The following is a 12,430-nucleotide window of genomic DNA, read 5'->3' as shown; positions in this document are numbered from 1 at the left end:
AGTGTTTGCTAACTTAATGCAAAATAATGTTGCTGATATTTACATTTAGATTTTGGTTAAACCCGAAATACTTGGTAGCAGTATTGTTACTTGGATGTACATATATACCGTAGGCCTACAGTGGCTGTCTGATATACTTTCAAATAAACCTTTATTATTTGAAGCCCATACATGATGATGTCTGGCAAACTTACTTATTTATTTATAAGTGGGGTGTGGGGGGGGGGGGGCGCCAAAATTGTTGCTGCATACCCCTCTAACACTGGGTAGTTGCACCCCTGCCTAAAGAATGTAGTTTTTCTGTCCGAAAAGTATGCCTATCAAATGCAGTGCATACTCTGACAGTATGCTATTTTGGACACGGCATTAGACTTTTCCAACCACTATTTAGCCGCACCACTGTCTTCTGTTTACATAGGCAGCTACCTGCTAAGCAGAGCTGTACTAATAACCTAAATTAACAAGCACAAATTAAAATGTATTATATATGGTTGAAATGATTTTATTTTTAAAATATTTTATTACTATTTTTATTAACTACTACTGCTATTTTGTTAATATACAATATATATATCCCTCACATTTTTGTAAATATTTGATTATATCTTTTCATGTGACAACACTTAAGAAAAGACACTTTGCTACAATATAAAGTAGTGAGTGTACAGCTTGTATAACAGTGTAAATTTGCTAAATAACTCAACACACAGCCATTAATGTCTAAACTGCTGGCAACAAAAGTGAGTACACCCTTTAGTGAAAATGTCCAAATTGGGCCCAATTAGCCATTTTCCCTCCCTGGTGTCATGTGACTCGTTAGTGTTACAAGGTCTCAGGTGTGAATGGGGAGCAGGTGTGTTCAATTTGGTGTCATTGCTCTTACACTCCCTCATACTGGTCACTGGAAGTTCAACATGGCACCACATGGCAAAGAACTCTGAGGATCTGAAAAAAAGAATTGTTGCTACACATAAAGATGGCCTAGGCTATAAGAAGATTGCCAAGACCCTGACACTGAGCTGCAGCATGGTGGCCAAGACCATACAGCGGTTTACCAGGACAGGTTCCACTCAGAACAAGAGGTTGAGTGCATGTGCTCAGCGTCATATCCAGAGGTTGCCTTTGGGAAATAGATGTATGAGTGCTGCCAGCATTGCTGCAGAGGTTGAAGGGGTGGGGGGGGGGGTCGCCCTGTCAGTGCTCAGACCATATGCCGCACACTGCATCAAATTGGTCTGCAATGCTGTCGTCCCAGAAGGAAGCCTTTTCTAAAGATGGTGCACAAGAAAGCCCGCAAACAGCTTGCTGAAGACAAGCAGACTAAGGACATGGATTACTGGAACCTTTCCAGTCTGGTTTTAAGCCTCTGCACAGCACAGAGTCTGCTTTATTAAGGGTTTCTAATGATGTACTGTTAGCGACTGACATTGGTGACTCTGTGATCCTAATACTGTTAGACCTAACCTCGGCATTTGATACAGTTGATCATAAAACTCTTTTATCCCGACTGGAATATTTTGTGGGCATCCAGGGAACTGTCCTCAGTTGGTTTAGATCTTACCTAACAAATAGAAGTTTCTCCGTTAAATTGGGTAATTTTTCTTCATCGCCAGCCAAACTCTCATGTGGAGTGCCGCAGGGGTCTATTCTCGCACCCATTCTTTTTTCCCTGTATTTACTTCCTCTAGGCTCCATTTTCAGAAAGCATGGTGTATCATTTCACTGCTATGCAGATGATACACAAATTTATTTGCCTCTGAAACGCAACAAAGATACTGCTCTGAAATCTCTTTTTGTATGCCTAGAAGAAGTAAAAATGTGGTTCTCTCAAAATTTCTTATTTCTGAATGAATCCAAAACCGAGGTTATAGTCTTTGGCCCCCATGACAACTTTAATAGCAGTAATATTGATCTGGATTATCTTCATCCAACTTCATCTTGCATTAAGAACTTAGGTGTTCTCTGGGATCAGAAACTCAAATTTGATAAACAAATAAATGCGGTGATCAGTTCTTGTTTTTTCAAGCTACGTCTTCTCTCTAAGATTAAATCCTCCCTTTCTGAGAAAACCGTAGAGATTGCTATCCATGCGCTCATTACATCGCGGTTGGATTATTGCACCTCTCTTTACTATGGCATACCCAAAAACTCTATTGCTCATCTCCAATTAGTACAGAATGCTGCTGCAAAGTTCCTCAAAAGAAAACGTAAATTCGATCATGTTTCACCTATTTTAAAATCACTGCATTGGCTACCTGTGAATCTTAGAATTGAGTTTAAAATTCTTCTATTTGTTTTTAAATCCGTAAATAATCTGGCACCGAGTTATTTGTCTGAGCTATTCTGTCCACACAATCCCACACGAAACATGAGGTCTGGTGATCAGAGACTTTTGTTTGTCCACAGATCACGGTTAAAGAATAGAGGGGACAGAGCCTTTCGGGTCGCTGGCCCTAGGCTGTGGAACAGCCTTCCGATTTACATCAAAGCGACTCAATTGCTAACTGTTTTTAAATCCTCTCTTAAAACTTATTTTTTTTCTCTAGCATTTAAAACACTGAGTTTTTTTGTCATGAATGTGTGGTTTGTCCTTGTTCCTTACTTTGTGTACTGTTCAGCACTTTGGTCAGCCTTGTTTGCTGTTTTAAATGTGCTATATAAATAAATACAAACTTGAAACTTGAAGTCCTGTGGTCTGATGAGACCAAGATAAACGTATTTGGTTCAGATGGTGTCAAGCGTGCGTGGCGGAAACCAGGTGAGGAGTACAAAGACAAGTTTGTCTTGCCTACAGTCAAGCATGGTGGTGGGAGGGTCATGGTCATGGTCATGGTCATGATCCCCTCCCTTTGGAGACTGGGCCGCAGGGCAGAATTCCAGTATGATAACGACCCCAAACACACCTCCAAGACGACCACTGCCTTGCTAAAGAAGCTGAGGGTGAAGGTGATGGACTGGCCAAGCATGTCTCTTGACCTAAACCCTATTGAGCATCTGTGGGGCATCCTCAAACGGAATGTGGAGGAGCACATAGTCTCTAATATCCACCAGCTCCGTGATGTCGTCATGGAGGAGTGGAAGAGGACTCCAGTGGCAACCTGTGAAGCTCTGATGAACTCCATGCCCAAGAGGGTTAAAGCAGTGATGGAAAATAATGGTGGCCACACAAAATATTGACAGTTTGGGCCCAATTTGTACATTTTCACTTAGGGGTGTACTCACTTTTGTTGCAAGCGGTTTAGACATTATTGTGTTGTTATTTTGAGGGGACAGCAAATTTACACTGTATTACAATCTGTACACTCACTACTTTACATTGTAGCAAAGTGTCATTTCTTCAGTGTTGTCACATGAAAAGATATAATCAAATATTTACAAAAATGTGAGGGGTGTACTCACTTTTGAGAGATACTGTATAAACATACACACAAACACATACATATAATTATTTTATACATATTTATATTATAAAAGTTGTAAAAATATTTACAAAAAGTTATTGAAATGAATAAATATACATAAACGCTTATATATATTTATTTAAATTACTTTTTTGATACTATATATTTTTATTAAAGATTATAATTTATTTTTACAATCACAATAATTTTCTTAATGTAAAGGCTCTTGACCAGCACGCAGCGTGGAAAGAACATTATCACAACACTGACAACGTGTCCACCGCAATCTGCTAAAGTTCAAGAGCTTGAGATTTGGCAATAGCAAAGCAGACACCAGATTCATTGTACATGTTCTTAGTTGCAGCACTCTTCATAGTGGAAAATAGTACTTGAGTTAAAATTTGTTGTTGCCTAATAGAATTTTCAAAACTGTTGTTCTGTACAGGACTGGTGCGTAGGCAGCATTATTAAACCAAACTTCTTAGCCCTGGTATTCTGATCAAGAAGTGCCTTTATTGCTATGCATTTGGATATATATTTATTAAGACTTTATCAAACTATTGTGTGTGTGTGCGTGTTGCATTCTGCCTTCTGGCTGTGATAGTCTCACCTATTTATTTCTCTGTGTGTGTGTGTGTAGGCCGTGCGGACTCTGAAGCGAGGTGATCTATGTGAGACTTTCAGTCTGTGGCAGATGAAGCTGGTGTTAGAGCTGTGTGAGAGCAAAGTTCTGCAGCTGAGACTGAGAGATGCTCATCGACAGGGCCATGGTCTGCTGCTCAGCTCCGAGTTCCTGCCTGTCATGAAGTGCTCAGCGGACCGAGCCCTTGATCACTGGCTCTGTGGTGAGAAACACAACACATACCCCTCATACCCTATGTAAAAGTACCACTTTTTTTCAGAAGGGGCAGTAAGCAAAACTCCAGCAGTACAGACAACAAACCAAACTCTGGCTTACTTGACACTAGCGTCAGCACAAGAAGATACATTTGTGTTTTTCCAAGATTCAAACTATGTTTAACTTAACACAGTGACCTAAATTCGCTGTGTTTTGACACTACGCATCCAAAGTGAGAGGCTCCAAAAGTGTCCATCTGACGCGTCCTTGGATAAGGCCTCCAAAATAAATCAAATTTTGAAAGATTGATGAATTTAAATGCAAAATGGATTGCTGTGGACTGTAGGCCAATGATAGGCTTATGTTCAATAATATGGAAATAAACAATATTACCTTCTAAAGCAACTTTTTGTTTTGTCTTATCAATGCTTTGCTCATCCACCACAATAATGTCATGCTTTTTAATTATCTGATTTTTCTGTAATTATTATCTATTTATAACATACACTCACTGAGCACTTTATAAGGAACTATGGTCTTAAAGGGAACCTATTATGGCATTTAAAATGTTCCTAATATTGTTTTGGGAGTCCCCAACAACAGTTTTACATGCATGCAATGACAAAAAACACTTTTTTGTTTTCTTCTAATATGCATTTATGTTTACCTGATTTGCTCACCGACTCCCAAATGATTCGTTCAACGACTCATTTTTCCAAACCCCTCCTTTGCGTGACGCTAATCTGCGGCGATTGGTCAGATGACCCAGTCAGTTGTGATTGGTATACTCTGTGCAGAGATTGTCGGAAACGGAACACCCATCACCACTTTGTAGTAAAAAAATCAAAATCAGAGAGGGAATTTGAGTTGATTTATGTTAGCGATCATAGCCCAAAGTTCGGTGGTAAACACCCAATCAGTTATTGTTTGCGTTAGCCCAACACATGAACATATTGGTAAAGCACTGCATTACTACAAGTTATTGCTCTATTCTTTATGACAACTCCAATAACATCGACAAACATTTCACATATTTCAAAACAATTGACATTGGAGACCTAGAAGCTGCGCTGAGCGTAACGTACACAACACACACAAATACTTATTAAGCATGCTAAAAAACACATAAAAGCAACAATTATTAATAATACTTACAGGTTGTGATTCGGAGGAGGAAGCTGATCCAAATAAACTTGGTACTGAACCTTCCTTCAGTATCAACCAGCTCGCGAATCCACACTCACATTTACATTTATGCATTTGGCAGACACTTTTATCCAAAGCGACTTACAGTGCACTTATTACAGGGACAATCCCCCCAGAGCAACCTGGAGTTAAGTGCCTTGCTCAAGAACACAATGGTGGTGGCTGTGGGGATTGAACCAGCAACCTTCTGAGTACCAGTTATGTGCTTTAGACCACTACACCACCACCACTCCACTTGAAAGCATTCATGTTCGTAAAGCAATCGCCATTAAAATGACGCAAACACAGCACAAGTTTCGGGCTATACTTGTGTGGTATAGTTGTAAATATATACTCTAGCCACTGATTCTTCACATGCTCGTCCCTGGGCAGTGAAAAAAAGGTCGCTTTTGATATGCACTTCAGAACACAGCATCTTGTTGTCGACATGATGTTTTCAAGTTTTCCCTGGTGTCTGCGCGTGCAATGAGTGGGCGCGGCCAGTTTGATAATTTTTCGTCTTGACGTCACAACGAAAAGGAAAATGACTCATTGGAAAAACGATTCATTAAATGGACTCAGAGTCGACTCCTACTTTTGAGAGACAATAACTATTTTTACGGTGAACTTTCATATATAAAACTTTGCAGGATGTTTTTGTTCACTTAAACCAATGTTACACACTACATGAAAGGTAATTTTCAAAATTCCATAATAGGTGCCCTTTAATAAAGTGCCCGACGTGGTCTTCTGCTGTTGTAGACCATCCACCTCAAGGTTTGAAGTAATGTGCATTCTGAGATGCTATTCTGCTCTCTTCAATTGGACAGCAGTTATCTGAGTTACTGTAGACTTTGTCAGCTCAAACCAGTGTAGCTATTCTCTGTTGACCTCTCTCATCAACAGGGCGTTTCTGTCCTCAGAACAGCAGCTCACTGGATGTTTTATTGTTTTTGGCACCATTCAGAGTAAATTCTAGAGACTGTTGTGTGTGAAAATCCCAGGAGATCATCAGTTACAGAAATGCCCATCTGGCACCAACAATCATGCCACGGTCCAAATCACTGAGATTTTTTCCCCATTCTGATAGTTGATGTGAACATTAACTGAAGCTCCTGACCCGTATCTGCATGATTTATGCATTGCACTGCTGTCACACGATTGGCAGATTAGAACTGCATGAATAAGTAGGTGTACAGGGGTTCCTAATAAAAATGCTCCGTGAGTGTATATTAAATTTATAATCATTCTATATTGAATTATTGTTAAATAAGGGCCTTTTTCAGCAAATATTTATATATGCAATTAATTGCGATTTTCAATTAATTAATCAGCTTGTTAAATAAAAAAATATCTGAATTTACTAAAGCAGAATCAGTCATCAATATTATAGGCCATAATACATATAAATTATTTAAAGCATTTATTGATTATGGTTGTATTGAATAAAAGTTAATATTCCAGGTTCATGCGTGATGAAATCGCTTACTAACCTTTTCTGTGTAAAGTTATATCCAGTTTTACAACTTTGTTGCCATGATGTTGTAAAGCCGTAATCCCGGTAAACAGTTTAAATAAATTTACAGCTCAAATAATTAAAAGGTTTGAACAAAATATATAATTTAGTTTTATAAAATTACGAGCTTCACATTTCTGACTTTAAACCCTCCAAAAATGTGGCCCCATTGACTTCTATTGTAAGTGTCTCACTGTGTCTTGCTTTTTTTAATTATTTAATTGTTTTGTTTTTTTTTTATAGAAAAAGAAAGACGAATCTAAATATTTTTTTGTGGTAATCAACATTATGGCACACATGCTGTCTTTTGAGCTTAACTTGTACTTAACATGGAATATTAAATTAATTTAAAAAAAAAAAAACACTTACATGTAAGTACATATAAGATAATTTGCATTAATGCGTTACAGTAATTAGACTGAGAAATAATTGCACATTACATTATAGTAAATTTAGGGGAAAATATGCTTAATTGTCATGAAAATATTGACAAAAAATCTTTAAAGTTTATTTTTTTACTTCTCTGGTGAAATATGACAGACTTTTCTTTGTGAGATTCTCGGTGCATGCACAGAAGCAATTTGTGTAAAACCATTTTTATTTAAATTGTTCATTTGGAATTAAATATGAGGTAAATTGTTGCATTGACCCGAATATGAAAATTTGTGCGTACAATTAATGAATGAAGACCCAATTAATTAAGCTTTATTTGCATTATTTGCAAATTCCTTATCTGTTATGGAACAAATGCTGTTTGTTTTTTACACCCAGATAACAGTCATGTGTTGCGTGCTTACTTGAGAGGACAGCCAATGAACAAGGACACTCATGGCAACATGTTGGCCTGCTTCCTGGTCTATCATTCCATCCCCAGCCTCAAGAATATGGTGACCTCTGACCTGGAAGGTACAGTAGATAACAGTTGAGATCTCTGTTTAGAGAGTCTGGCTTCTGGTTATGAACATAAGAGCTTTTCACACTAACCTTGACCCTAAATTAACATTATTTCTAACCCCAGTTAAAGGCCAGTTTTAACAGTGGGTTTAAGCAATGTTTCACACCTGTAATTTTGAATGGCACTATGAAGCCCTGCTGCGTAACAATCATAAACTTGACAATTTATAGTGTGAAAAGCCCATTGGTGGTCTTTTTAACCTCTTATTTCCAATCAATCCTGAACTTAATTTCCTTATGTTCTGGTCTTTCCATCCAGGATGTTCTTGTTTCCCGGAATTGCTCCTCAAGAGCAGTCAGTTAGGAGTTCCTGTACGTGCTCTGCTGCGTCTGAGCCCTTTGTTCCTTCAGAACCATGAATCTGGAGGTCAACCATGCTTCTTCTGACCTCATGCTAACTTAAAAATATTATCCAAACTTCTCACACACCAGGTACAGCAAAGTCGGTGTTGCCTTGTTCTCACAAGTCATCAACTTGCTGGAACCTCTTTCTAAAACACCTCGAGTTGACTTTTAATATTTCTTGTGTGGACAATTATGAAATGATGCGTCTTTAAAGAGCAAAAGTGAAACTAAGCCTGCACAGAAGCTCTTCAGAAGTATGTTTGCTCACCCCAATTTTTATATGTAAATAGTTTGTATCTATATTTGTACTTATGATAATTCAGTCAATAAATATGACTTGAGGAAGTGGTTTTGATAAAGTATGCTAGGCTTTGTATTAAATAAAAACCTTGTTCATGTATTCTGTCAGTTTTGCAGTGGATTCACTCTTTATGCAAACATCACATAAAACAAATAACCCTAGGTTTAAAAGTATGTAACAACTGCACGTAACTTGTCCTGAACCTATTGTGCTACAGACATGTATTTGTCAAATCATGTTAGTTGTTGAGGAGAGGTGTGTTATTCATTTTCCGAGTGATCAGACTTTTTTTTTTGTCCATTAGTCGATAAAAATGGTGAAAAAATTCCCATAGACTTACATTGGCCACATAGAACATTTTACCAAGCGCACAGAACCACTCAAAACAACTTGGCAACAACATGGAACCAATCAGAACACCCTAGCAAACACATAGAACAGCACAGAACACCCTAGCAACCGCATATAACCTTTCAGAACACCATAGCAACCACATAAAACACCTTAGCGATCACATAGAACCAATCAGAACACTTTACCAACCGCATAGAAATGCTCAAACACCTTGGCAACAACATGGAACCAATAAGAACACCCTAGCAAACACATAGAACCACTCAGAGCACCTTAAATAAAATACAATGAACTGTTCAGAATACCCTAGCAACCACATATAACCACTTAGAACACCCTAGCAACTGCATAGAACCACACAAAACACCTTAGCAACTGCATAGAACCAATCAGAACTACCCTAGCAACCACACAGAACCACTCATAACACCCATGCAACTTCTCAGAACCCACTAGCAACTGCATATAACCATTAATAACACCTTATCACCTTAGAACAGCTTATCACATAAAACTGCTCCGAACACCCTTGCAACCGCATAGGACCACTCTAGCAACTGTATAGAACAACTCAAAACACATTAGCGACCTCTCAGAACATCCTATCAACCGCATAAAACCCACTAGCAACTGCATATAACCTTAGCAATGGCTTAGAATAACTCAGAACAACTTATCACATAAAACTGCTCAGAACACATTTGCAACCACATAGGACCACTCAGAACACTCTAGCAACTGTATAGAACAAATACAAACACATTAGCGACCTCATAGAACCAATCAGAACACTTTAGCAACTGCTTGGAACCACTCAGAACACCCTAGTAAGCCATGGAACCTCTCAAATCACCTTAGCAACCACATAGAACCACTCAGCATTCTGCAACCTAGCAACCACATAGATCTGCTCAGAACACATAGGAACACTCTGGCAATCAGTCACAGCATCCTAGCACTGTGGCTGCATGTTTTGCATGAGCAAGCACCACTCTCCAAGAATGCATGTGTCTGTGTCTTCCACTGTGCTTTCTTTTTTCGTATTTACTGTAGCTCAGCAAAATAAGCAACATATGAGCATTCCTCTATAAATTAAAACCATCCCACTGCCAGGAACACACACACACCCATCCTCACATTCCACACTATTTGTATAGCCACGTCGCCATTCAAAATAGCTCAGGCTATGCTTTGAATGCTGCTTGCTTTCCATGTTACATATAACTATTTTAATGAACTAGATGGAACTGAAGGGAATGTTCTGCTAAAGCTCTGTGCTTTTTTAAAAATGTGAAGTGATTCAAACTTAATCTGAAGTCAGAAGACTTATGTGGAAATTCACAAGGATATAAAACATGTTTGAAGGGCAATATGACCAATGATTTAATTTCCTCTTAAGGGAATGGTTAACCCAAAACATTTTAATTGTCATTCTATGCATGTCATTTGTATGACTTCTTTGGAACTCTGGAAATTTGAAGAATGTTCAGACTGCTATTTTGCAAACAATGAAAGCATACAGTGACCTGGGGCTGTTGAGCTACAAAAAGGACAAAGACAAATCACCATAAAAGTAGCTAATGTGACTTATGCGCTATATTCTGTCATCTTTATCGATACAATAGATAGAAGTTATCCTCTGACAGTCTTGCCCTCTGTCAAAGCTTTGCTTCATTTTTACATCTCATTTGTGCATGCGCATATTTAAACTTGAAGCATCATGCCAAAACTGTGTTTCCAACCACATATTTGTGTGCAGATTATGGTATATTGCATAAAACTTCTGTGTGGAAACACCAAGATGTGAATAAAGTTTCCAAAAAACTTCACTTGAGGTAGTTAAATGAAAGAAACATGCACAGAAACTATGATGGAAACACATTAGCCAAATATTTTCCTATAGAATATATATATATATATATATATATCTTACATTTAATAAAAGAGCCACAGTGGCTTCAAATTCCATTTTAATTTCTATTTTGTACCAGTTTACCCAGAAATGACCATTATGGTCTCTTAAACACATGGGATGGAAAAGATGCTTTATTCACAATTTATTTTTGCAGTATTCCCAACTAAATTCACAATTTGGATGGAAAGTGACACCAAACGGCATTGGTTCTGGCATGTCTCATAACTGAACATTATGCGTCAAGTTTACATATTTAGCAATATAGTGCAAATAAGATTTGAGAACTATGACGGAAGGGGCAAATATTTAACCGAATTCATTTAGTGTACTTATTTTGGAGTGAATCTGAACATGTATGAACCAGAGTTTCATATGCTCTCTTTGCCTCTCTATAGTACTTCCTGTGTGGTTGGGAGTATTGTAATGTGACTGGGCATTGGTTTGCCAGTGCCTCATTCAGGAAATCCATGCTACGAAATATGTACAGTGGCCCCATAAATTTTTTGGATTTACAAGTCACACTTAAAAATGTCTGAATGTCATTGCATTAGAAATAAAATGGGAATGTGTGAATGTTTCATTTTTGTCTGGTTCCCTCTGGAATTAGTTGGCTTAAATGACCACAACCACAGTTAACCATAACCCCAGAAGAACTTCTGCTGTGGTGGTCATGTAACTGTGGAAAGGCCACGTATAACGGCGGTGGAGTCAATGAAGGAATAAACTTGTTTTGAACATTCCTGAACAGTGACGCCTGTGATTACGGAAACTTCAATCATGAGATCTGTAAAATGTCTGGGTAACAACAGACATTCTGATCTCATTTGTGTCTGGAAAGAAAAGTCAAGGCAAGGGGGGAAAAGGTAATGCAAATATTTAACTGCACTCTTAACTTTTCTTTAAAGATTTTGGACAGATGTGTCTCGTTTTTCAGGACAGTTCAGGCTAGTTTTGGACTTGCTCACTATATTCATGTATGTTTGGAATGTGAAAAATGATGTTGTGTAACTGTGGCAGAAGGGCTGACTGACTTTGTGTTTTTTTTTTTTGTTGTTTTTTCACATTTAGCTTCATACACAGTTTCAAATTCTTTGCCTGGAGCTTCAAGTCTTCGTTGACACAAACGTGATTGGATATCCCACTGAGCTACGGGCCAACATCTATATTCGGCATGATTACTCATGTCTGAATATAACAAGGTTCAACGACTTCCATTTGATGTATTGTGATGTCACAATGCACTGATTTTCAAAGTTATAATGTGTCGATTTAAAACGGGAAAGCCTTCTTATGTAAACAGTGCATATTTATGTTTGTTTTTTATTCGTTACAGATGATCTATCAACTCGAACGCCTTTATTTCCTCATTGGCGACCTTGAATTTCAAAGACAAGCATTTAAAACATGCAGGGACAGGCAGTTTTGGAGAGCTTTAAATTCCCAGACACGCCCAAATTCTTTGAAATCTGTTTCCCACGCTTCACAATCTCCACCGAATTACAACAACAAAAAAGACACAACTACAAAACTGCACCTGAGTAATTGATTTTAGTAAGATTTTAGGTTAACATGTATATCAAAAAGATAGTTCACCCAAAAATGAAAATTCTCTTATTATTTA

General features: G+C 38.0%; 1 protein-coding gene and 1 long non-coding RNA gene across 4 annotated transcripts in view; one reads left to right on the top strand and one right to left on the bottom strand.

Annotated features, from left to right (window-relative positions):
• Window positions 1-8,620, top strand: part of LOC127660370 (anaphase-promoting complex subunit 1-like) — a 100,881-nt gene extending 92,261 nt beyond the window's left edge. For both annotated transcript variants that reach the window (XM_052150509.1, XM_052150508.1), the window contains 3 exons: window positions 4,042-4,246; window positions 7,712-7,846; window positions 8,154-8,620. In XM_052150509.1, coding sequence (XP_052006469.1) covers window positions 4,042-4,246; window positions 7,712-7,846; window positions 8,154-8,281 — 468 coding nt within the window. In that variant the 3' untranslated portion in view covers window positions 8,282-8,620. The remainder of the gene's footprint in view (window positions 1-4,041; window positions 4,247-7,711; window positions 7,847-8,153) is intronic.
• The window catches only part of LOC127660374 (uncharacterized), a 77,704-nt gene that overhangs the window by 63,349 nt on the left and 1,925 nt on the right, over window positions 1-12,430 (bottom strand). For both annotated transcript variants that reach the window (XR_007972633.1, XR_007972634.1), the window contains exon 2: window positions 7,738-7,839. This is a non-coding gene — a long non-coding RNA (uncharacterized LOC127660374). The remainder of the gene's footprint in view (window positions 1-7,737; window positions 7,840-12,430) is intronic.

Source organism: Xyrauchen texanus, chromosome 20 (assembly GCF_025860055.1).
Source record: "Xyrauchen texanus isolate HMW12.3.18 chromosome 20, RBS_HiC_50CHRs, whole genome shotgun sequence".
Classification (NCBI taxonomy): Eukaryota; Metazoa; Chordata; class Actinopteri; order Cypriniformes; family Catostomidae; genus Xyrauchen; species Xyrauchen texanus.
The sequence above is the reverse complement of the archived record's forward strand: the minus strand, read 5'-3'. Positions and strand labels throughout refer to the sequence as shown.